At 42.6% G+C, this 26378-nt stretch overlaps 1 protein-coding gene across 10 annotated transcripts in view; it reads right to left on the minus strand.

The window, feature by feature from the left end:
- Positions 1-26378, minus strand: part of SLC12A8 (solute carrier family 12 member 8) — a 95596-nt gene that overhangs the window by 54020 nt on the left and 15198 nt on the right. For all 10 annotated transcript variants that reach the window (XM_073305176.1, XM_073305174.1, XM_073305180.1 and 7 more), the window contains 2 exons: positions 25614-25805; positions 20426-20657 (listed from right to left, as the gene is read on the minus strand). In XM_073305176.1, coding sequence (XP_073161277.1) covers positions 20426-20657; positions 25614-25805 — 424 coding nt within the window. The remainder of the gene's footprint in view (positions 1-20425; positions 20658-25613; positions 25806-26378) is intronic.

Consider the following 26378-nt stretch of genomic DNA (forward strand, 5'->3'; position numbering starts at 1 on the left):
GTGCCCTAACCACTGGGTTAAAAGTTATAAGGTGGACGCTCCTCCCTGCATTATGTAAATGGTATCTAAGGCCGCCCTCCCCCCTCAAAAAAAGTGGTCAAAACTATTAGGCAAATTCATATTAAATTTTCAAATAGTTTTAGTTGACCAAAACTGAATTTTTCAGGGGAAAAAAACCCAATTCATCCAAAAAAAATTCACCCAGCTCTAGTTGTGGTGTTACGTCCTTTCACCACAAAATCATCCGTACTAGCCCAGTCAGGCTGGTGGTACCCAGAGATTGTTCCTATGTTGGATGAGCTATATGAAATTAATTTGGTCTGGTCTAGTTTCCAGAGGACAAGTATCCCAAGCATAAAGCCAATACAAGTACAGTATCCTACTGAAAACCTCACCAGAGGGGCAAAACACTGACTTGAGTATGGACAGTCAACTACCCTCTCTTTCCTGGTACTGACCCTTCTACATCACAGCTGAGGTATGTATGGAGAAGCTCGCACCACCACCGCCTGTGGGGTGAATACACATAAGACTTCCGTTCATTCAGCTCATACCAGCGGTAAACTCACTAAAAAATTATACCCATAGCCCATAACAGAAGAGCAACATTTTTCTCCACCAAGAAAAAGTCAAGACTATTCTCTTAATTGTGCCCAGTGTTACTCACAGTGATTTTCTAACACAGTGCTAGGGATTAGTTTCCAAATATCCAAGTGGACGATCTCCCATCCAGGGTTAAACCTTAGAAGAAAAACAACTTGCATGCAAATGGATTCCTGAAGATCTGTAAATGGTTTCTGTAATTCATTTGCTTGTAGGGTTTCATGCTACAAATCACAATGGAGATCATGGCACAATTGCTTGCTAACATTTTGTCCCCGCCTTCCAATTTACATAAACAACTGGATTTAGTTCTTATGCAGATGATAGCCAAGATGAGATCCACTGGTTATTATGATAGTTTCGCAAGCTTCACTGAGGCATGACCCAGTGCAGGTGCCATTCGCGCTACTTTAGTTAAGATTATTATTCAGTTATAATTGCCTTTGACATCCACAAACACAGGGGAAGACACTGTCCCTGCTAATCTAAATCAGACACAACAGTAAAAGGTCAGCCAACTGTGAAGGTCACTTGAAAAGGTATAGATCTCTAGTGAGTTATCGTGATCAAAAGGCCGTGGTGAAGATGTGTGGGATCCAAGGAGGAAAATGAATGATACTGTAAGTGCCTTTCCCAACCTGCTCCAAAAAACAAAGTCTTCACACTGCAGAGTCAAAGACAACCCATACTCCCCCCACCCCCACCACCACACACAGACACCTTTCTATGATTGGGCTTTGTTTACAGTGAAATTAACAATAAGATAAAGTCCAGCTTAAACCTCCCCAGGGTGGGCAGCTCCTCAGGCTCTCGCCTTGTCACTACTTAGCCCGCACCCTAGATCCTCTCTCATGGGGGAGTCACTTCAGCCTCCCTTATATCCAGGTGGACTAACACCTATCTCAGAAAGTTAGGAGAACCTATGTAACCCTTTTCCCAGCAACACCTGTGAAATATCTGTGTGGGGTGTTTCAGCAAATGCTGCCAACCTGTTACAGGCAGGACATGGAGGGAGATCTCTGAATGAGGGAACAAAGATGAGAGACGAATACAGAAACAGAGTTTAGGAGGGAGGATTGGGAGGAGGACAGGAAGCGGGAGGGAGTCGGAAGAAAGAAGGTTTCAGAGTAACAGCCGTGTTAGTCTGTATTCGCAAAAAGAAAAGGAGTACTTGTGGCACCTTAGAGACTAACCAATTTATTAGAGCATAAGCTTTCGTGAGCTACAGCTCACTTCATCAGATGCATCTGATGAAGTGAGCTGTAGCTCACGAAAGCTTATGCTCTAATAAATTGGTTAGTCTCTAAGGTGCCACAAGTACTCCTTTTCTTTTTGGAAGAAAGAAGAGCAGAGAGAGAGGCAGAGCTGAACAGAGTTAAGTGTCAGAGTTTCTACTAATCCTACATTCAGGGATAACTTCATTGTAACAATTCACTGTGGCCCGAAACTTGGTATAGAAGGCATAAGCACAAGCGGACTTTCCCCCCCCCCCCCAAGCCCCCAAATGTTACAGGAGAAGATGTGTTCAGCTATTGCTGAGTTGTAAAACAGAACAATTCAAAAGGGAAAGATGAGTTGCCAGGTAAGCCAGATTGGATGAAGCACAAACAAAATCTTTGCCAAACCGGAACTGAGATTCAAACAAGTTTTAACATTTTTCAAACAGAGCTGAGCAGACATCCCTGCACTTCCTGATTTGCTCTAGAAATACAAGAAACTCTGCTTTAAATCATATTTTCTGACAGGCACTGGTGGATTAAAACTACTAGGATGGGGCCAGATCCACTAAAACTTGGCAGCCCCTCCACACAGACAGCAGTAGGTGTGGCATATGCTAGCTGAGTGAGGGTAACATAATTCCCAGCTGCTGCCTGCCACTGCTTTCCCTTGGACCATGCCATGATGGGACCTGCAGAGTTGAAAGAGGGTTCATAGTGCATTTCGCCCTCCCCAGAGTGTGCAGTAGCAACCAACCAACAGTGCAACCAGATTTGCGCCCTGCCACGTTCAGCATACAACTTGCCGCTGCATTCCAGGCCTCCAGCCACTGAATATGGATCCAAAAATCTTACTAAGAAGCCTGCACATGTGAGATTCCAAACCAAACAGCGCTGGACACATTTGGATCTGAACTACCAGAAGCTTTATCCAAAACAATACGTTAACACCTTTTGTGAGTCAACCCATTACTAGCACTAATTTAGGCTCCTGCTTTGCAGTCCATTAACCCCAAAACAACTTCATAAACATACATACAAAGAAAGTTTGGAAGTGTTAGTTCATGCACACTATCAGACCACTGCATGGAACATAGCAGTATTAGTTCATACAAGCACATGCACTGCAATTCTAGACACTACACAAAAGGCTAAGCACGCAGTGTTACAGTGAACCAGCTGGTGGATTGGGTTAGTCCATTTGCCACTCATCTCTGGAGTTCTGGATTCAAATCCTAGCTTTAGGTCGTAAGTGAAACAGAGTCTCGTGAAGCTTGGTTGCCCCACGAATAACTGCCTACATCTCAAAGCTGTCATAGCATTAGGGCAAGAGTGCAAATCTCAGTTCAACTCACACTAGTCGTTAAAGTAGTTATTTTAGCATAATTTGTCTGTGTTCTTATTAAAACTAATTATGGTTGAGGACATGTGGGAATACTCTGCAGATCCTGATGAAATGCAATTTTAGGTCCCACTGCTGCAAGCGGATTGTCACATCCACACAGAACCCCATTGACTTCCAGAGTCGAATGCACTAATGATGTCTCCCTTTACACATGCTAAGGCCTGAGTCTCGTAACGGGCCCTCACAATACCCCACTGGCCAACGTGAAAGACATTCTAGGATAGGTATATCGAACGCTGCAAGATGAAATCAGAAACAATAAAGAAAGGATCTGATTGTTATTTTTTCCTATTCAAAGTATACTAATGATAAAAGAAGAAGCTGACAGTGTTTATTAGAAACCCGGGTTTCCAGGTGGGTTATAAAGTAGGACAAACAATTTACTTCATGCTCAAACACAGCACACTTATATGCAATCCAAAAAAACCAAAAAAAACCATAAAACAACTCTGCATCACCATTTTTCTTGTAAAAAAAAAATTGGAGGGGGGGAAATCACTGAATAGTTTTGAAAGAAAGAAAGAAAGAATCCTGGTCTGAGATGTTTTCCTACACCCATAATAAGCAGGGCAAACCCAAAACGAAAGATTATATAAAGTCTGTAACTGAAGCAGAAAAAGCCACACTTAAAACAATCTAAAAAGACCAAGCCCTGAGAAAGGCAATTTGGACTCCTTATCTTTTGATGGAAAAGAATGTGCTCCCTTAGATTAATGACGTGTTTACCCAAAAGGAAATCACCACCCTTCTGAAGCATTGACTGTTTGTTCCTTCCAAGTTACTGTTTTCTGATTCTGAACTGATCTCCCAAACCTCCTGTTTAAAGTCAACACACAATACAACTTCCTGTCAGCTATTGGCTGTGAGGGATCCCAGAATTAACCCTCTCCCGAAAGCTGCCAAAGGTTGGAAATTTACTGCACCTGTCGTTCTGGCCACTGCCAATGTCAACAAGGAGGAAAATGTGGTATTTAGGTCACACTTCAGTCAAGCTGTACTATGCACATGCAGGAGACTGGGATTGCTCTAATTGAAAATTAGCCAGTGAAATTGTAGCAGGAGGATGAGTCAGCCCCCAATAAATATACAAATATTTGTGTATACAATGAACAAGTTAACAAGTGCAGAGACCGTCAGCGCTTTAAGGGGAAAACACTCACTGTGCATGTTTTATGATGACTAAACAGAACACTCTTTGCAAAGTTTAAACAAACAGAATGCTGCATCTTTGCAGTTCAATGCAGGTTTCAATACACGGTAACACTTTAGATTTTGCATGCATTTCTACAGCATGTCCCCAAAGGATCTCTAAATGCTTCATCAACATTTAAATAAGACCCACAGCACCCTTCTGAGGTAGGTGGTATTATTACCATTCAATAGATGGGGAAACTGAGCTAATAAGAGGTTGAGTGACTCACCAAAGCTCACCTGGTGGATTAATTACCGAGCAGGGAACTCAGGTCTCTTGCTGTAACCACAAAGTCACTCTACCTCTTCATATTATATTCCCTCCAAGGATAATACATTAATATTTACAGTATGAAGAACTGTTTATTGGATGAAGAAATAACTTAACATTAGTCAAAATAAAAGCAGGTTAAAATCTCATTGCTATTTGCTGTCCAGTAGTAAGACCTTTAAAAGGGACTTTATATTGGACAGTGCAGTGGTTCTGATGTATATTACTGAGACCTGGCTGGAGCAGAGGACTTGTTCACTCCAGGGGTTTCAGTAATTCAGCATACAAGGATGTCTAGGATAGAAGTATCCTCCGGGGGTTGTCTGGGTGAGCACGAGCCTTGGGTAAAAACAGGGAATCATTGAATATCTGTCTCTTGTATGAGTAACAAAACCAAGCATTAGGATTGTCTCCCATTGTACCAACCACCGCGCACCTCAGGGAGTTTGGCAAGTTCATCTTGGCTGTGGCAAAGTCCCCATCATTTGTTTTTCTTGAAGACCATGATGATTAGGACAGGTGGGACTCAGATTCTTTAGCCATCAAACTCCACCAGTAAATTCACTGAACTCACTGCAGCCACCTAAAGCCATTTATACTGGATCAGATCTTCCCTCTCAGCTTGTTTACTTCTTGGGTTTCCCTATTGAGATATCAATCAGCAGTCTTCATTTCAATAAATGATTACACTACTCAGACCTTCTGCTGAAAAGGTTCTAGCCAAGACTTAAAAAAGAAAAAAAAACATTAAAAAGTTAGGCTCCAAATTTCCTATTCAATTTCCGAAATAAGGGACCTGATTTTCAAAATGCTGCATTCTCTGCCTCTCCCACTGAACAAATGGAAGTCAATGGAAGGTGCAGGGTGCTCCGCGGTTTTGAAAGCCAAGAGTCTATATTATCACCTTACGCATGTATTAGCTCTGGTGAGCTCTGTGGTAATTCTGATCTCTATGCGCCCTTCTCTAAGCAGATGCTTTGAGAGTAGTGGAAGCTTATACTGAAATACTAACCCTGGTCACTAACCTACTGATACCTGTATGTTCTCATCCTGTGTTGACTTCTTGAAGAACACTGGGGTTTGAGAAGTAAAGAGACAAGGTAGGAGGTTAGAATGTAGGCAGAGAGAAACGCAGATCAAATACTATACTCCTCACCATGCTATCTGAGCACTACATGAACTGTAATGAAACAAGCCTCACAACATCCCTGTCGATGTAGTTAATAGAGGTGGTTGGAACCTCGAATTTCCACTCCAGGAGAAAATCTGAAATTTCAACAACAAAAATTGCTCTGAATCAGAACCAAAAACTGAAATTCTGAAATTTCCTGCAGAACAAAATTCTGAAATTTCATTTTGGAAACATCAAAATGACATTTCATTTACATAAGCTCAAAAAATTATGTTTTGACTTTATTAACTCAACTTCTAGGTTATATTACATTATCGTTTATAATATAATCATGTCATTTTTGTCATGTCGTGACATTATATTATATTGTGACCTCACACTGGAATAGTTGAGCCATTTAAACTATTATTTTTTTATTGTATTGTATATTGTTTGTGTATATTTTATAAATTGGTACTGTAATTGGTAAAATAGTACTATCATTGGTACTTTGTATTCTAACTGGTAATTGGTATTCTAACTGGTTTGGTAATTAGTACTTGGTTGGCTCAATTGGTATTCTAACTGGTCATTTGTAATTATTACTCTAATTAGTAATTGGTTTAGTAACTGTATGGATTTATTATTCGTTATAATTATCATTATATTATATTTTCCACATTGCAGATAGGAACCAAATGCCCCATGCACAGATTTCGATCCATTGCTGATGGTACGACAGGAAATCAAATTAAAAAAGAGAGGCAGCTGGAGAAATAATTTAATATTTGGAAATTATTTTCATAAAGAAAATAAATTAACGTACTTAGGGAGGGCTGGGCCACAAAACAGTGGAGTGACCACTAGGATGAAACACTGAAGGAATAGAATCATGCGACAGAAAAGATCTCATTAATTTAAAAACAATCATTAGTAGACAAAAAAGACAAAGTGATTTTGGTTTTATTTAATTGCCCCATTTAAACATAATGAAGAGGAGGAAAGTAGAGATTATGGGACAGTAAACATTTCCCTTGAACTACTTAACCTTGTTTGGCTTCTAGTACTAAATATACTGCAGCTATAAAGAGAGACGGGGGGAAAGGGAAACTCTAGCAGGATTTATCAAAAAAGCACAAGGCAAAATTATATCCAACACTATAGCACAAGTAGTGCTGACAGAGACAAGGAAGTTCTAAGTTGAATTGGCAAATGCTGCCAATGTTATTTCCATGGTGACTAGCTATCGTTAGCATCTCCATACAAAGACTGGTTAACATAGGGCTTTCCATCCATTGGCCCCACAGCACTTTATAAGGCAGGTAAAGCATTACCATCCCCAGTTCAGAGATGGGGAAGGGAGAGAGAGAGAGGGGCGAAGTGACAAGGCCAAGGTCACACATGTAGTACATGCTATATATTTATGAAGGAAGGGAAAATTACCAGATACTGGTTTTTTCCCCCAGAAATACATGGACGCTTTTTAAAGTTTAGGGCCTTGATTCTGTTACTTGGTGTGTATTTGCAGGGCCATGCAGAGCCCCACTGATTTCAATGGGTTTCTGCCCATATGAAATAAATTGCTGAATCAGGGCCTAGTTTGGTTGATCCTGCAGTCTGTACTTATGTGTGTAGCTCCATTGGATTCAATCCAGTAGGAAGTAAAAGAACGTGAAAAATGGAGCACTCAGAGAAATTGGAAAAACAGACCCAAAAAAACCAACAGAGAGAAGAATATGGACAGAGATGCAATTTCTGCAAACCCAATGGTTGGACTGCCCACCTGGGAAAGCATTAAATGAGCGAAGAGGATAAAGACGGATTAAAATGAAAAACAGGACTTAAGGGGAAAAAGAAGTACAACTTGATAACTGGGATGAAAGAGGTCACAGGCAGAGAACAGTGAATGGAACTTACAGGCATATTTTTCCCCGCCCACTTTATCCACCAACTCCCATCCCATGGCCAAAAGCAGAGAGAAAGAATAAAGAAAGCAAAGCAAATTCCTGTTTTTCTAAATTTAAATATCCTCTTCGTACGACAGCTATTGTTAGCTGATTCAATGCTCTTGGCTCCTTCTAAGGCTCTAACTGAGGTGTCTGAGTGGAAGTGCAAGTCCCACCTCTATGTGCAATAGGGCGACGACAGAAGTTCCTGTCAAAATTAACTAGGTAGCAGCACAAAGAACACCAGGAAAAAAGCTTGGTACCATCACCAACAGCCACTCCTGGGAGCCAGCCACAAACTCACCTCTGCTAGCACTGTTATTAACATTTGTGTCACAGTTGAACGTAGAGCACCAGCCCAAGCGCAGGGCTGCATTGCGGCAGGCACTGTATACAAACACACGGTAGGAGTCCTTCCCTCTTCCCCTAAGCAAAGAACAGTGAGTGCATAGTGGTGCTGCCACAAGACTGCAGCAGGGACTCAGAGTCTCATAATTTGGTCCCTTGTTATCTTCTCCCACCAGGGACGTAACTTGTGCCAGCCCTTTGTCCTGGCATAACTTAGTTCCCAGATGTACTGGCTCAGACATGCATTGGAGGGCATGAAGTCAAGATTCTGCCCACTCCCTGCTTATCCACTACCCACCAGCTGCCCCTGCTGTGCTGTGAGCTGAAAGCAGGTAGCCCCTGCTCAGAAGTATAGGCGTGCCTTCTGTGTCCCCGTTCCCACAGAAAGGGCACACCGACTGGCTCATGATTGAGCCCAGACCCAACAAACCTCTCCTCAGGACACTGTTCCACTCACAGCTTTGTTCACATGAACCTTCAGACATTAGAAGTTGCAAACAAAGGTGCCATTAATCAGGGATACGTCCGACTATGAGAGGACACACTCATGCAGGCATCCAAATTATCGCCCTCTCTGTTCAATGTATAAACTCCAGAGGATACCCATTAGCCTGGCCCTGGTGTCCCCCCCGCAATGCAATGCTATACCCGTGTTACTGTGTCCCCACTGTTTCTGCACTCGTCCATGTGTGTCTGAGAGCATAACCCATGGTTCTTTGTGCTGAGATTCTCTAGGATTCTTTCCCAGTAACTTGTGGGAGAATTTTTCTGGCCTGTGGGAAGTCACTGGAGGGCTACCAGCACCTGAGCGATTTAGGCTGCATCCTCATCGCAAAGTGGGTGGGTTCTAGCTCCAGTTAAAACGGAGCCAAACACTACCCCCAACGCTCAGCTGGGTTAGCTAGCCTGGGCTTAAAGAACCTCCAAACACAGGCCACAGGTTTTTGTGTGCAGACAATAGTGGGCTTTGGGCTAAAACCTGAGTAAGAGTCCAGATTAACTCTGCAGTGAAGACATGCCCTGGATAATCAAGAGGATTAGTGATGAGACATGGGCTGTGCTCCCTTCCCTGCTGCCCCTATGCATGGAATTCCCTGCATGAACTAATCCATTAGGCCATTACCCTCTCCTTCCTCAAAACACAAGCCTGCCACAAGCCCATGAGAAGTCAGTCAGACCCTGACAGCCAGATGGAGGGGCAGCTGGAAAAAGTAGATATTTAGTTTGATTACATGTAGTTTTAAAAAAATCAAATGTGTACATGTATATAAATCACTGCAACAACTGTATATACTTGCTTGTAGCCTCTGTCCACCTCCCATTGTTATCACCATCTATTTGGAGTATGGTAGGACCCACAACGCCCAATCAAGGATCAGGGCCCCATTGTGCAAGGCACTGTACAAACAACAAGGAAGACTGTCCCTGCCCAGGGAGCTCCCAACATACATGTCAGGCAGGACACAACAGATAGATGAAACAGACAAATCAGGTGAACGGATTTGAAGGATGAGGTTACAAGAAAGCAGAGCTGAGGAGAAGAGCAGAAATCACAGCTTGCTACTTGTCTAACCAAAGCCAGGGAGGAGTGATTTACAGGCATATATATGTATATTTTAAACAGTGAGGACGATGAAGCATTGGAAAACACTTCCACAGGAAGTGGTGGATTCTCCACCTCTTGAAGTCTTCAGATCAAGACCGGATGTCTTGCTGAAAGACATGCTTTAGCCAAACACAGGTTTGGGGCTCACTACAGGCCTGACTGGAAGAAATTCTATGGCTTGTGTCCAAGCAGATGATCTGATGGTCCCCTCTGGCCTCAAAAATCTATGAAGGCTGGCAAAAGCAGGTTTTACGTGAGGGTTTAAATGGAGAATATGATGGCTCCGTTAGCAACTTCAATGGAGAACTTTCTCCAGACTTGGGAGAGGGCACTGGAGAAAGTGCTGAGGTTTTTGAGGACCAGGGGACAGGTGGCCCATCAAGATTGGCACCACTGGCAGAGCGAAGGCAGGAGCTGATAGCTAAGTGTGATAATAGAACGAACAGATAGCGGGCGGCTCACTTGGCGTCTGGGTTCTACTGTAATATCAATATTTAATTACTAATAACGGTCTTTTGCACAGATGTTTGGGGGTTTTTATTTCATTTCTCTCACCTTAGTTTGCCTAAACAGATATTGTAGGTGAAATCCTGGCCCCACAGATGTCAGTGGCAAGACCCCTAGGGACTTCCATGTGGTCTGGACTTCACCCATCTCTGAGTAGCTACTCCTAAACATGGCCTTTTGGTATTTTTAAAGGGAGAAATCCAAGTCAAAAGAAAGTCACTCACCAACAGCACTGATCCCTGATCCCACTGAGGACCTCAAAAGCAGCACAGTCCAGCAGACAAAGCACTGGAGTCAGAATCAGAAATCTTAAATTCTATTCCCAGCCCTGCCACTGACCTGCTGTGTGACCCTGGGCATGTCCCTTCACCTCTCAGACAGATTCGATAATGACAAAAGATCCCTTCTGCACTCAAAATTGATGAACGTCATCAGTGGGAAATGATGGCACACAGCACCTTGCAGGAGGTGCTTGAATGCTCACAGGATTGGGTCCATAAAGGGCAGCTTGTTGTAATAAATTTCTGTCTGTGTGTCACCCTACAGACACCATCACACAAAACACTGAGTGTTGCTTAATACAATCAGAGCAGTGGGTGTACATTGGAGACTGGAAAATGAGCAGACAGACAGACACAGGCTCCAAACCTACATAGGAGTGGGAGGGTCCAAGTGTGATAACCCCAGCCTCCCAAAAAAGTTATAGATCAATTTTTTTTAAAAAATGTCTCTTTAAATACTTAGAGACTATACAGACCTGTTTAGCCTTCCTGTCAGTATCTAAACAAGAATCTTAACAATGTTATCACTTTTTAAAACACATCTATACTTCAGTTCCTACTCCATATAATTGGCAGGTAACCAGTTAATAAATTTCTTCGCCAGACTGTTGAATAGACTGGCCTATGGTCAAAAGTGATGTCACGCCGATTCAATGTGCTATAATTGGAAAAACCTGGGTAAAGCAACCACATGTATTTTAATAAATAAAGATCACATTAGCAGTCTCCTGCTTTATTCACCATTGTGTCTACCTTGTTCAGTAGCAAAGTGGGATTTTCTGTTGCCGTTTCTTCAGTGATTTCTACTTAGAATTTGATGCCAATTTCCAGATGTGTTTCAAGCCAGGAAGTCAGCAATCAGGCTGGATAAAGCCTGTGGGATTAGCTGCACATCATCATCTGACACACACATCCTTCCTGTACCTCTCTTTCAAAATGGGGCACGCCCCTTGAACCCCCCCCCAAAAAAAAACTCCATGCAGAGAAAAAGGGTTATTTTATTCTTTGATTTTTTATTTATTTTTGTGATTGAATTTCTTCAAAAAAAAAACCAAAAAAAAAACTGTCCACCAAAGCCCCTGAGACACCATTTTAAGGATCTTTACGATGGAATGTTTATACAACAGAGATCTTGATTTAATGGTGGCAGGTTCCCTCTCTGTGAAAGGGCTCATGAGAGGCTCCCCTCCTCTTATAGCCAGCTGCAGCGCTGATTAACAAATGTCACTTTTCCCTGTCCTGTTACAGGAAGCCCAGGGGATAAAAAGCCTTCAAAGAATACACCCTTCGAAGAAAAGGGAGAACAAACGTTTTTTCCGGGTTTTGCAAAGCTAGTTTCAAAATACGAAAACAAAGGGATGTGACACCAGGGATGTGGTTTATCTGAAGAATAACTCCAAAGAGAATTATCCTAACAGTAATACATTTGGAAATAACAATAGGAGAATATATTGTGTTTATGTAGCACCTCAGCTGCACACCTAAAAGCACTTTCAACCCTACCACTAATGTCTCACAGCATCTCTTATGAAGTGAAACCTCATTTTACAGATGGGGAAAAGCCACAGGCCTTGGTCCACCCTAGCACTGTAGGGTCCTATCCACAGAGAGGTTAAGTGACTTGCTCAAGGTCACACAGCAAAGTTGGCGGCAGAACCAACTCCCAGTCTGAAGGTCACACTGCTAGCCCACGCTGGGTTTAATGATATAATTTGCAGTCACAGCCAAAGAGAACACAAGAACAAAGAGAACGCATTTTCTTTTAAACGAGCATTAGACATTTAAAAATTGCAAAGCAACAATCATTTTTAGGTAAACTGCAATTCTTTTCATCTCAAAAAAGGAACAAAGCATGACAGAATTAACACCAGAACTCTCCTCCAACGCCTCGCCCACACACTCCAACCCTTTTTATTTACTCCCTCAGTAGTTCTGTTTTCATAGAATACCTGAAAGCAATTGCCAAAACAGGAAAACAGGCGCCTATTTGAAGGGAGTACTTGGGAGTAACCCTCCACAAAAATTACTAGAGATAGGCTAGGAAAATAAAAGTAGGGCATTAACAGCGGCCTTATCTTCTTTTTCCATGACTCTAATGTTCTATGCATAAAGGCCAAAAGGCTTTGCATGTTGTTCTGAAGAAGTGATCACGTATACTGCAGTAGTCTTCTATCTTTATCGTTTATTTTTTGTGGGTAGCAAATAGAGATGACTATTGAAATGTATGATCCCAGAGAAGTAAATATTCAAATACAAAGGCACAAAGACAAAAAAGAAAATGGTGTTCAGTGCAGACAAAAATAAGAATACTGTAACAAACACAAGTCCTTATTAGGGGGTCAAAGGGCATCAGGACTTTCTGGTGCTGAGGCGCGTATATTGGACTCAGTAAAAATAATACAGCGTCCAGCTAGCAAGACACTATGGCTATTTTTCATTCCCTAGCACAATAAGGCTCTCCACTTTAAGCAAGCCCCATATTTTATTGAAGCAGATGTTCATAGAAGGACCATGGGATCCAAATTTTCAGAAATAACTAGTGATTTTGGGTGCCCAACCTGAGATGCCTTAAAGGGGCCTGATTTTCAGAAAGTTCTAGTCACTTCTGGAGATTGAGGCTCTGGTGACTGTACCATGGAGCAGCTATAGAAAGCCCTGTAGTTACCAGAGAAAATGGAAGAGTGACATCGCTAGTCACACTCCGCAGAGCACTGGACTCAGTTGCATAGGAAAACTCATATACCTCCCACCATTATCTTCCCAGTCATTCATATCTAGGTAAGGAGCTTGACACAGGTCAGTTGATATTCTTACTGGTTCTCCTTCACTGCATTATTTCTCTTGGTCCTGGTTGTTAGTGCTCTTTCAGCGACATCTGAAATACACAGAGACACTTTCTGCCATCTCACATTACATCTCATCTTTAATTTGCTGCCCACTGTCACCCCCAGGATCTTGCAGCATTACTGATTACCTGGTATTACTATCCTCAGTGGGGTCTGCAACATCTCCCTACTTAGTAACCTGTCGGCTAAGTCATTATGATAACCCGCTGTGATAATTCTCTGCCTACATTTCTTACCCTGATAAGGTGAAGTAATGAATGGTTAACTGTTCTTGGGCTGCAGTTCACATCATTGTGAGCAGGGGTCAGACTGTAGCACTGTGGGGATGGGCAGGGCTATTTGCTGACTCACCCTGGCAACCAGACCAGATGAGGTTTCTTCAGCTCCAGCTCAGGGCTACAAAAGCCTGAGAGATTCTCTAAGGAAGAGTGAGCTAGAAAAACAGAGAAAGGAAGTCCAGCTGAGAAAACCCCTATTCTACAAGTACAGTCCTGCCTCAGAAGTCTAAAAATAAGGGCAAACCACAGGAAAGGAGTGAGTTTTTGGACAATATCCTGATTGTGTATGTGTGTCTGGGGATGAGTTTAGGGTGCGGGAGGAAAAGCCAGGGGACTCTGTCCAAGCAGAACCAAATAAAGACACGAGTTTAAGTATTGCTTAGGACTTATGCCTATTTTTCCTACATAAAGATACAAAGAAACATAGCCAGGGGCATCAGATGAACTATTGGTGAGGTTGACAATAAATAACAATAATAATAAATAATAATAATTAGGGCTGTCCATTAATCACAGTTCACTCACAGGATTAACTCAAAAAAACTAATCGTGATTAATCGCAGTTTTAATCGCACTGTTAAACCATAGAATACCAATTGAACTGTATTAAATATTTTGGATGTTTTTCTTCATTTTCATATAGATTGTATTCTGTGTTGTAAGTGAAATCAAAAAGTGTCCAAAAACAGAACAATGTAAAACTTTGTGCCTACAAGTCCACTCAGTCCTCCTTCTTGTTCAGCCAATTGCTCAGACAAACAAGTTTGTTTACATTTGCTGCCCTCTTCTTAGAATCATAGACGATTAGGGTTGTAAGAGACCTCAGGAGGTCATCTAGTCCAACCCCATGCTCAAAGCTGAACCAACCCCAACTCAATCATCCCAGCCAGGGCTTTGGCAAGCTGGGCCTTAAAAACCTCTAAGGATGGAGATACCACCACTTCCCTAGGTAGCCCATTCCAGTGCTTTACCACCCTCCCAGTGAAATAGTTTTTCCTAATTTCCAACCTAGACCTCTCCCACTGCAACTTGAGGCCATTACTCCTTGTTCTGTCATCTAGCGCCACTGAGAACAGCCAAGCTCCATCCTCTTTGGAACTCCCCTTCAGGTAGTTGAAGGCTGCTATCAAATCTGCCCTCACTCTTCTCTTCTGCAGACTAAATAAGCCCAGCTCCCTCAGCCTCGCCTCATAAGTCATGTGCCCCAGGCCCCTGATAATTTTCGTTGCCCTCCGCTGGACTCTCTCCAATTCGTCCACATCCTTTCAGTTTTGGGGGCCCCAAAACTGGATGCAAGACTCCAGATGTGGCCTTACCAGTGCCAAATAGAGGGCAATAATCACTTCCCTCGAGCTGCTGGCAACACTCCTACTTTTCTATCCAGCATTGCAAGGTATTTACATGACAGATATGCTGAACATTCGTTTGCCCCTTTGTGCTTCGGCCACCATTTCAGAGGACACGCTTCCATGCTGATGACGCTCATTAAAAAAAATAAAATAATTAAATTTATGACTGAACTCCTTGGGGGAGGATTGTATGTCCCCTGCTCTGTTTTACCCACATTCTGCCATATATTTCATGTTATAGCAGTCTCGGATGATGACCCAGCACATGTGGTTCATTTTAAAAACACTTTCACTGCAGATTTGACAAAATGCAAAGAAGATACCAATGTGAGATTTCAAAAGATAGCTACAGCACTCGACCCAAGTTTTAAGAATCTCAAGTGCCTTCCAAAATCTGATCGGGATGGGGTGTGGAGCGGAGCATGCTTTCAGAAGTCTTGAAAGAGCAACACGCCAATGCGGAAACTACAGAACCCAAACCACCAAAAAAAGAAAATCAACCTTCTGCGGGTGGCATCTGACTCAGATAATGAAAATGAACATGTATCTTCCACCCTGCTTTGGATTGTTATCGAGTAGAACCCGTCATCAGCATGGATGTATGTGCCCTGGAATGGTGGTTGAAGCATGAAGGGACACATGAATCTTTAGCACATCTGGCACGTAAATATCTTGCGACGCCAGCTACAACAGTGCCATGAGAACACCTGTTCTCACGTTCAGGTGACATTGTAAACAAGAAGCGGGCAGCATTATCTCCTGAAAATGTAAACAAACGTGTTTGTCTGAGCGATTGGCTGAACAAGAAGTAGTACTGAGTGGACTGCAGGCTCTAAAATTTTCCACTGTTTTATTTTTGAATGCAGTTTATTTTGTACATAATTCTACATTCGTAAATTCAACTTTCCTGATAAAGAGATTACACTACAGTACTTGTATTAGCTGAATTGCAAAATACTATTTCTTGTTTTTTACAGTGCAAATACTTGTAATCAAAAATAAATATTAAGTGAGCACTGTACACTTTGTATTCTGTGTTGTAATTGAAATCAATATATTTGAAAATGTAGAAAACATCCAAAAATATTTAAATAAATGGTATTCTATTATTGTTTAACAGTGTGGTTAATCATGTGATTAATCATAATTGATTTTTTTAAATCACTTGACAGCCCTAATAATAATAATATATTTTTAAATGTGTGTCCAGGGCATCTCTTATTATTGGATGGGCATTCATGTAGACTATTAAAAATCCAAAGAAAAAAATATATAGCACTTCCATATTTCCAAAGTGCTGTGCAGACAATAACTAGTCCCTTTTGCAAGCCTATGAGATGGAGAAACATCAAAAGTACCACCATCCCCATTTTACAGGTGGGCAAACTGTGGCCCACACAGGCTGAGTGACTTGCCATACGTCATAAAGGTAATAAGCATCAGAGTCAGGATTGAAATCCAGAACAATCTGACTCCCAATCCATGCTCATCTCCTAGACCACTGTTTCTCACAGTGCCTCTCTCTTGCCCTCGGTACCTAGGTTACTGGCCTGTTACATACTCACACTATCCTCATGTGACCAAAGTTAGCTGCCAGCCGCAACAGATCTAAAGCTGATTATATACAAATATTGAAGATGTAACATAAAGATCAAGAAGATGAAGACTGTAAAACACTGATCAAGGGCAGAAGTAGTTCTTGAGACTGGTATTCTGCCCATTGCCAAGGACAATTTATTTGTCTTTAAACCACCACACACTTCCCTTCCCTCAAAGCCAGGCAGTATTAATTTGATTTCTTGCATAGCGATTGCCCAGCTGAACGGGGTCCTTCTATTTGCAGTTACAAAATCATTTATTAATCAACAGAACGTGTGAAAAAGATCAGCTGGGTTTATCAATATTTGTATTTATCATCTGTAAATCATTAGATGTTGCCTTGTAGGAAAGGCTTCATGTAAACCGATACAATCAAGGCTAATTTATCTAGGCCACTTTAAAGGAAATCCAGACAGAGCGGGCTATTCTTTCCAAAGCCCTAGTGCTTACAATCAGGGCTGAGATACCACTCAGAGGCCTTCGGGGGTAGTGCAGGACTTCCCTTTGAATACACTTTTCAGGCAACTAAAAAAGTCTCTTATATATAGTTGTTTGTAAATCAAACAAATGAAGACTTCTCAAAACAAGCATTAAGCCAGAAGTTGGATGGTAGATACAGTCTGCACAGTTGGAGGGGAAAGAGAGTTTGGAATGAAGAGCTGGGCCCCCCATCTCCCAACCCTGAGCCACAATCAGCCTTAAGAGACTTTCCTTCACCCTGAAAATTTTCCTCTCCTCAAGTAGGCCACAGATACACTGTAGATTCCATACTGCTAAACTGGGTACCTCCCATCCACCTCCCTTCCTTTCTCCTCTCTCTTTTCTATAAGATAAATTCACGTAAGGAAAACTAATAAAGGAATAAAAAGTTCCAGCTGTAAAGTTGGGCATGTTTTCTCTCTCTCTCTCTATTTCTTATATTCCTCCTTTCATTCTCTCCTTCCAGTTCCATATTCATCCTCCTGCTATAAAGTACGTCTACACTTCAAAAAAAAGATCAGTGTCGGCAAGTATCAGAGCCCAGGTTAACTGACTCAGGCTTGTGCTACAGGGCTAAAAATAGCAGTGTAGACATTTGGGCTTGGGCAGGAGCTCAGGCTCTGAAACCCAGCGAGGGGATGGGTCTCAGAGCCTGAGCTCCAGCCTGAGCCTCTCTGGGTATGTCTACACTGCAATTAGACACCCGCAGCTGGCCCATGACAGCTGACATGGGCTCGCAGGGCTCAGGCTAAGGGGCTGTTTAATTGTGGTGTAGACGTTGCGGCTTAGCCTGCAGACCAAGCACTGGGGCTCTCCCACTTCACGGGGTCCTAGAGCCCATGCTCCACCCGAGCCTAAACATCTACACCACAATTAACCACAGCTTAGCCCAAGCCCCTTAGTCCAAGTCAACTGGCCCAGGCCAGCCTCGGGTGTCTAACTGCAGTGTAGACATAACATACATTGCTATTTTTAACCCAGTAGCATGAGCCCGAGTCAGTTGACCTGGGCTCCGAGACTTGCTACCATGGGTCTTTTTTGCAGTGTAGGCCTACCCATAGTCTCTCTCTCTCTCTCTTACATTGTACCTATTTTTTCCTCTTTATTAAAAAAGGATAGCTAGTTTTAGGCCCAGTTCCCCTCTACTCAAGACAAGTTAATTGAACAGTGAACAACTCTGGAATCCACCTCATGTTTTCTTTAGTTATAAAGCTCACTAACTCAATTTTCTGTACCTAGCACAGCACTCCTCGATTTACTTTTCTTTCCGAGCATCAGCTGAGTGATAAAGCAGGTTTAATTTTGCAACACTTACTATGATGAAATACAACATTGTTTTCCCAGAGTTTGCTTCCTCCAAACAATCCTAAAATGCTTGCGCTCAGCTCTAAGTCCTGTGCCTGTGACATCAGAATAATGCTTGCTATCAGCGTTGCAAACACAAAATATCTTGATGTGAAATTCTCTCAAACCAGCTGGGCTATAGGTGACATCTTCCCATCCCTGTTCCAGCAGTTTTTTTTTTTTAATGTTGAAATCTAAATTAAGGACAATGAAAAATGGACTTTGTGCATTTATTAAAAAAAGAGAGAGAGAGAACACTGTGGTGCATTTGGGAATGGATGGAAATCAAAGATAAAGTGACACCTTCTGTTTATTTGGATAATTGCACTTTTTTTGAGGTCAGTGTCACTTAAGCATTCCTGCACTCCTTTCGCTGCAATCCATCACATTATGCAATATGCTTCTATGACTCCTGGCTTAGAGAAAATCACATGGTTAACATTACTCCATACTGTGGGGTTATTATTAAGTGCAGCTATGTCTGTCTCCAACCCTGGACCACAATCAGCATTAAGAGACTTTCCTTATCCCAGAAAATATTCCCCACCTTAACCAGGCCACCTGTCATCCTGAAAATTTCTTTGCTTTTAAACAGACCAATATTTGCTTGAACATAAGACCAATTTTTACTAAACGTGGTACATTTCATTGTAAAAAGCTACAGAAAAGAGGACTGATATTGAAGTCACAATGAAGTGCCAGAAGTTTTCAATTTCATGCATTTTGGATAGTCTTGCTAATATTTCATCCAGCTCCAAGAGCAACTGCTGATTACAACAACAAAGGGCACATCTAAAAAGAACCGACACAAAATTTTCAAAATTATTCTCCAAATATGTATAAGGTTTTCACATTATAAGTAGAATATTTTCCTGGTGACACTCATTTATTATTTGTTTTATGGTAGCTCATTGGAGCCTCAGTCATGGACTAAGAACCCCTTGTGTTAGGTGCTGTAGAATCAAACACAGAACAAAAAGATATTCTCTGCCCTCAGAGAATTTACAATCTAAGACAAGAGACAGAAGGTGGATATAGACACACACATTGGGGGGTGGGCAGCACAAGGGAAAAAAATGAGACAATATTGCCCATACTGTCTAAACTGTTTGATGTGCTGTCATGCAATTCATTATAGGCTGACGGTTTTATTTTTTAAAGGACATTACAGGCATCAAACTGATAAGAAACACTTAATGTAAATTTGTTATCCTCAATCTTTACGGACACAAATCTTTTAAAAATTGGTTCATTGGACATAGCAGCTCTGTCTGTGCAGGCAATTTTCTATTGTTAGAAAGCTTTCAGAAACTAAGCACTCAATAAAAGATTATAGGCAATACTTTTTAAAGTAGGTACCTAAATTTAGACACCAAAGTTAGGCACCTATGATCCCATTCCTGCAAACATTGGTACTTGTGTTTAGGTATGTATCTTAGGCCTGGTCTACCTCTATCTCAGGCTGCAGCTTATGTCAACCTAATTATGTCAGTGTACAAACTATAGCCTTGCCCTGCTGATGTAAGTGCCTTATTACACTGACATCATAACCCCAACTCCACGACAGCCATAGGGCTTATGTTGGTGTAGTTAGGGTGACACAGTGGCTGTGTAGACACTGCGTTCCTTACATTGGCTGGGAGCAGGGAGCTGTGGGGGAGCAGCTGGGCTCCTGGCGGGGAGGGGTCTCAGCCTCCCCCACACACTGTCCCTCTTCAGTAGGTGGAAGCACTCCTGGTGAGGATACGCACTTCCAACAGAAGGAGGATTGTGTGGACATCAGCCACTGCAGTAATTACCGCGGTGGCTGTAAGTTGACCTAACATGGGTCGACTTCAGGCTGTACTGTAGAGATGCCCTATGTGGTTGCAGAATAGGGGCTCTGGTTAGGTGCCTAATTTTAGGGATCCACCTCTGGAAGTTTTGGTCCATATTTTTGTCTGGATTTTAAATTCACAAAATCATAAATTAAGGGAAAAACAAAATTTCACACACGTTAAATACTGTTACAACTGTAAATGTGAAGCATTCATGAAGTTTTACCTGGATCTAGGTGCGTGAACGATCCAATGACAAAGTCCAGCGTAGAAACAGCCAGCAGGAAGAGCAGTAACAGTTGGAGCCGGATTATCCATTTAACACCAGCCAGGTTAATTCCAAGCAGACCTAGTAAGACTGCCAGTGAAATGCCTCTAACTGCCCAAGTGCTGCTGAAACCCAGTAAGTTGGAGATGGATTCTGCAAACCCGGTGATGTACATAGCACCTGCAACACACTGAATGACATTTAAACATAAACACCCCCACCCCCAGCACAAGTACTGGCCAAGATGCCTGAACAGGAGGATGTTGGATGGCTCAGAGGGTTGGAGACAAGATACAGAGCCTTTAACCCTTGCATCCGATGCAGTGAGCTGTAGCTCACAAAAGCTTATGCTCAAATAAATTTGTTCATCTCTAAAGTGCCACAAGTCCTCCTTTTCTTTTTACAGATACAGACTAACACGGCTGCTACTCTGAAACCTTTCACCCTTTAGTTTCAGCCAGCCCAGGATGGAATTGACTGAAGGTTACCATCTGATGGTTGCACCACGGTGGATGCGAGAGGCGTTTGGTGATCTCAGTCGAATCCCTGCAGGACAGGCACCACATCACAATTTGCACCCTTGTTAGTGTAATCCCCCATCCACTCAGGGGGCGTTCTGTCCCCCTCGAGCGGTGGCTAGGCCACACGCAGAGATTGCTCCAGCCTTCAGTAACAGAGCTGAGCTTTTAGCTCAGGCAATAGAGGCTCCTTGTCCTGGGTTTGATGCCCACAGCCAATGACCCACCCACAGCCTTAGCATAACTTTAGCAGAGAGGCTGAGGATTCCCTGGGCCAAACATTCACATGGAGATGAAACACAAAAATGAGGTATGTTGGCAGGATAGTGAGAGAAAGTTTGGACCTGTTCCGTGGGTAAATAGGGGATTTAAGGCTCTGAGACTGTTAATCTACTGCCTTTTACCAACTCTAAAATGCACCCTTTTTTAAAACAACAGAATAAAACTCAATGAATACACAAAGCAATGGTGAGGTCAGGATGAATTTGTCATACTGACACCCCAGAGACACTGTGCCATCTCCTGAACTGTGCATTTCTCTGAAGTGAAAGAAAATATGTGTGCCCAACCAAGGCGCAAAATAAGAGCACATCTCTGTAATTTCTTGTTTTCCTTTCTTTCTGTAGAGCACCTGCTTGGAGAATGACTGATTGTTTCCCGCTTCATTGTTTTCAAGGTTTTTAACTCAGTATTTAGTTTGGATTTAAAGTTTGCTGTTCCACCGGTTCCCTGTCTCTTTACTGGAACATAGCCTGCACTTCTGATAAGCATGTATTGTGCAACTCATGTTCCATGAGCTCTGGGGACAGCCGTTTATTTTTCTTGAGGCAGAGAAGGACTTGTGTTCTTCACTGGATGTGTGTGCGTCTGCAGGAATGGCATTCCAAAGCTCAGGGAAGTGTGTGCCGGTTAAGGCCACAATTCATGCCAGAGAGAAAACACAAACCCAAGCAATCCTTTCCCTGCCCAAACCAAAATGGCACTACTGGATTTAAAGAAGAAGGAGGGGGTGGAGGAAGAGAGAGGACTTTTATTCACTGCATAACTCTCTAAACTAAAACTTCTCACCTTCCTATTATATCTGACATTTCAGCAGCAATCCTTTTCAACGTGCAGCTCATACCAAGGGTCACATTTCTAAAGTCAGGCATGGGCAGTTACATGTGAACATCAGCGTGCACCAAACATATGGGTTCAAAAAACCAGTGTGTGCACATGCAGGCATTACAAATTGGTGGCCCATATGGGTATTTGAACTGCTGTGGACTTCTGAAGTTCAGGATGAACTTCCTCAGCCAGGGTGAGTGTGCAACTTATGTTGACACAGCATGGGTCTTTGCCCCCGTCTAATGTTCAGGCCATGTATACAGGTTTGAGTCAACCACTATCTCCTGACTAATGGTCCTTGTCCTTTAGTTCAAGCAGTACAGGCTCGTGCTTTTAGATCCAGCGGTCCCAGGACAAATTACCCAATCTGGTCAGTTAGTCACAAACAGCACAAATCCCAGGAAATCCAAATCCCAGGAAAGTCAAACAAAAGACTTCTATTGACTTCAACAAGAGCCAAATCAAGCCCTTACAAACTGGTGATTAACAGACCATAGATCGGATCCTCTGCCGGGGTAAATCAGCACTGCTATATGTGGAACAATACTGATTTCCACCACTTTAGCATCTGTGCATTCAAGGACGGGTATTTCCAGGCAGACAATGGGTGCTCTCAGGTGTGGGAATCTCATAGAATCATAGAAGGTTAGGGTTGGAAGGGACCTCAGGAGGTCATCTAGTCCAACCCCCTGCTCAAAGCAGGACCAATCCCCAGTTTTTGCCCCAGACCCCTAAATGGTCCCCTCAAGGATTGAACTCACAACCCTGGGTTTAGCAGGCCAATGCTCAAACCACTGAGCTATCCCTCTCAATGCATCCATGCAATTGCACATGCTTAATTTTGAAAACTTTGCCTTCAATATGCACGTTTATCACAGAGAACTTCTAAAAATATAATTTCTGAAAGGACGCCTAGTGTCGTGATGGGTTAGTCACAAAAGATTGCATTTGAAACTTGAAAGGACAAGTAGAACCTGACTCCAGACAAAATGCATTAGCCTGAAAAGCCTAATACAAGAAAGAATCCTGAAAGCACAGAGAAATGCCATGTAGCTGTTTGCAGGAAGCACTGCAACTTAGGATTTCAGGGTTCTTTTCAACTGATTAACACCAGTTTTTGGAAGGAGTTAAATAGGATCCTCCTACTTTCGTAACAAGGCCAAGTAAGAGGAAACAGTATGTAGACTTCAAAGGATACTTCAGAGAGTGGAGAGAAAGAAGGAGCCACTGCTAGTCTCCACACTGTAAGTGTCCTTGAAGCAACAGCCTGTCTTTCCTGCGATAAACTCTACCTTCACCAGAAGAATGAAATATTTCTACGCATATAAAGATATTGCTGTGATTTCTACGGTGGAGCCAATTTCTTCATAAATGCACCATGGAAATGGGAATTTTTAAATGGTTTTGAACTATCCATCTTGAAATCAGAAATGCAGATTTCAGTGGAAAACTAACCTCTTATGAGGTTTTTGAAAACCGTATATTCAGCTTGTTGAACGGTGTAATTGGGTTTAAACGTCCACAGTTCTTGACATAAGAGCCACCTGTATCTCTGCTTTTAAACACAACTGTTTTAGAGCTGGAGCCTGACAATCCTTCCTTGCACAGGTACTTCTAGCTCAACTAACCAGGACAGAGGTTATGGTGTTCACTACCCAACTCCTTGTTTGAAACACAGATAGCCCCTCATGTGAGCTTCAGATGGATGCTGGGCCATAGAAACAATATCTAACTGAGGAGGAGAGTATGAAAAAAATACACCAGCTTTGGGACAGAACATGGTTTTCAAACTTTTTAGGCTGTGTAGCTCTTTCCAAATAATGGAGTCTACCGCATACCCCCATCTGAGGTAGACAGAAGTGACGCATGGGAGAAGGGCGGATGTGGGGTCAGTGACCTCCCCCCGCCAAGATTTCTGTCTTCCATTTAGCAAAAGCTTCCAGAAGTCACTGAACTGTGAGGCAGAGGAATGATTTTTGTGGACAAGCGGCAACGCCATGTGGTGGAGCTCGGGGTGGGAGCCCCACCTCCACCCCCTGAATCACCTCAGCAGGCCACCCAGCCTGTCTGGGGTGGAGGGGGCACAACCAAAAATTGTAACTCCAAGGAGGGCCCAGCTCTTTGCCATTCACCCCCCTAAAGTTCCTCCGTGCCCCCTTTGGGGGGCATGCCCCACCATTCAAAAATGGTTCTGAGTCTCACGGTGGCTGTAGTTTTAATTGAAAGGAGGTCAAACATTGATTAGATTGCCAAGTCTAACTACATAAAATGCATTGTCCACCATTACATGAATTTTCTGGCGTACCCCCTGAAGACAGCTCGTGTAGCCCTAGGAGTATGCGTACCCCAGTTTGAAAACCTCTGGGATAAAATACAACGCTGCTAAACAGTTGCCAGTTCCCCATCTCTCCACACCCCATATCCCCCCACATAAAACGTTTGTCTAGGTAAATACTTGGTCTGCCAGAGCCCGGATTCTATGACCTCAGGACATGCTGCACAGCTCAGTTGCTTTCCCAGGCAGGGGGGAGATTGGGGGAATTACAGTGCAAAAGGCTGGGGGAAGTCTTTTTCTTACACGTGTGACTTTTGTGCATGCCCTGTCTTATAACTATTGAATTTGTATTTTATGTCGACTTTTCGAATTGGCCAGGATTTTAAAGACAGCTGCAAGCTAATGCATTTAAATGAACTTTTCTTGTGCGCAACCTTTTCTGGTATTTCTAATACCTCTTCTTTTTTTCCAATTGCTATGGGCATTAATAATCACTTTTCTATTAGTCGGGATAGTTGTTTGTGTTTCTTAAGCCTTTAATTTCAATCCACCGCTTCAGTGGCACATTAGGGTTTCTCTGAAAACAAAGAGCTGAAAAACTGCACAAAATCAACTACTCCTAAGCTCCTCCCCAGTCAGCGCCTCCTCCACACGGGCTCGGGCTCCTCTCCGCTTCCTCAATGGCTCAGACACTATTTTGTCTCCAAACCACCTCATCTCTTTTCCCCAAGTGCTGCTCCTACGCCTCCACCCTCATAAGGAAACATTTAGTCCACTATGGGCAAATGTATAACCCCACAGCTGATCTGTAGAGTTTGTATTGTCCACTTGGCCACATAGGCTTTTTCCTCTTGAGTTTAAATATTCCCTTGCTTGTAGACGAGACGTGTTAGCTATGGCATTTTTTGTGTTTCATTCTTTCTGTTTTGGTCATTGTTCCCATGACAGTGCCTCAGGACAGCAGAGAGATTTCAGACTGTGTCAGAGATGGCTCCATACATGAGGAGGAAATCATTAGCCTCCTCATTAGCATTTCCCTGTTCAAACACGACAGGACTTGTCTGTACTCTTCGATGTATTGCTGTCGATGAGTGACAACAAGCCTGATCATACTGAGAGGAATGAAATTATATGCCTACAACTCTGCTTTTCCATGCCACCCTCCTTCTTAGTGGGATCATCTCATTTACTTTAGAGTCTGGAAGAAAAGGACTAAAGGCGTGCTTGCAGTAACAATCATTTTTACCTGACCAAAAATATAAAGGAGGCCAATGGTCCCTCCAACTTGACCACCGAGGACAGTAGAAATCATGGAATAGACTCCTCCACTTCCGATGCTGCACCGCTCACAAACCCCAATTCCAGATAAGACAGTTACCAGGGCAACCACGACAACAAAGGACACCAGAAACATGCCCATTAAAATGCCAGTGTTTCCCTGTAATGGAGAAACAAAGACATTGAAGAACACAAGGAAAATTATTCAGAGTGGGAAAAAAAAAACCATCACCTTCTGAGATTCCAGTTAACTATAACACAGTGTGTCAATTCATTGTAGGTTATTTTATATTCAGATTAAATAAAACACGCACTTCTCATCTGTAAATTGAGCAACCACAGAAATGTATGTTAATTGTAAAATTCTTGAAACATGTTCAGGTCTCTGAGGTTTAAGGGCCGTCCTTTTGTGGTATGTATGTGCAGTGCCTAGCACAATGGGCTCTTAATCCATAACTAAGGTTCCTAGATGCCACCGTAGTACAAATAATAATAATAATAAATAATAATATTTATCCCCACTGGTTCTTTCTAGGCAATTCTACCCTTATCAACAAGTGAGTGAGAGTCTCTCCAAATGAGCCCCACTTTGTATAAATTCCTGAATGCATCATGTTATCCCACTGATCCCTCGACCTGAGATTTAACACACCAGGGTGTTATCAAGGGCAGATGACTACTCAGCTAAAGTTTCACAGTTACAACTGCCTTGTAACCATGAATAATCTACCAC

This window comes from Lepidochelys kempii, chromosome 11 (genome assembly GCF_965140285.1).
Source record: "Lepidochelys kempii isolate rLepKem1 chromosome 11, rLepKem1.hap1, whole genome shotgun sequence".
Taxonomy (NCBI): Eukaryota; Metazoa; Chordata; order Testudines; family Cheloniidae; genus Lepidochelys; species Lepidochelys kempii.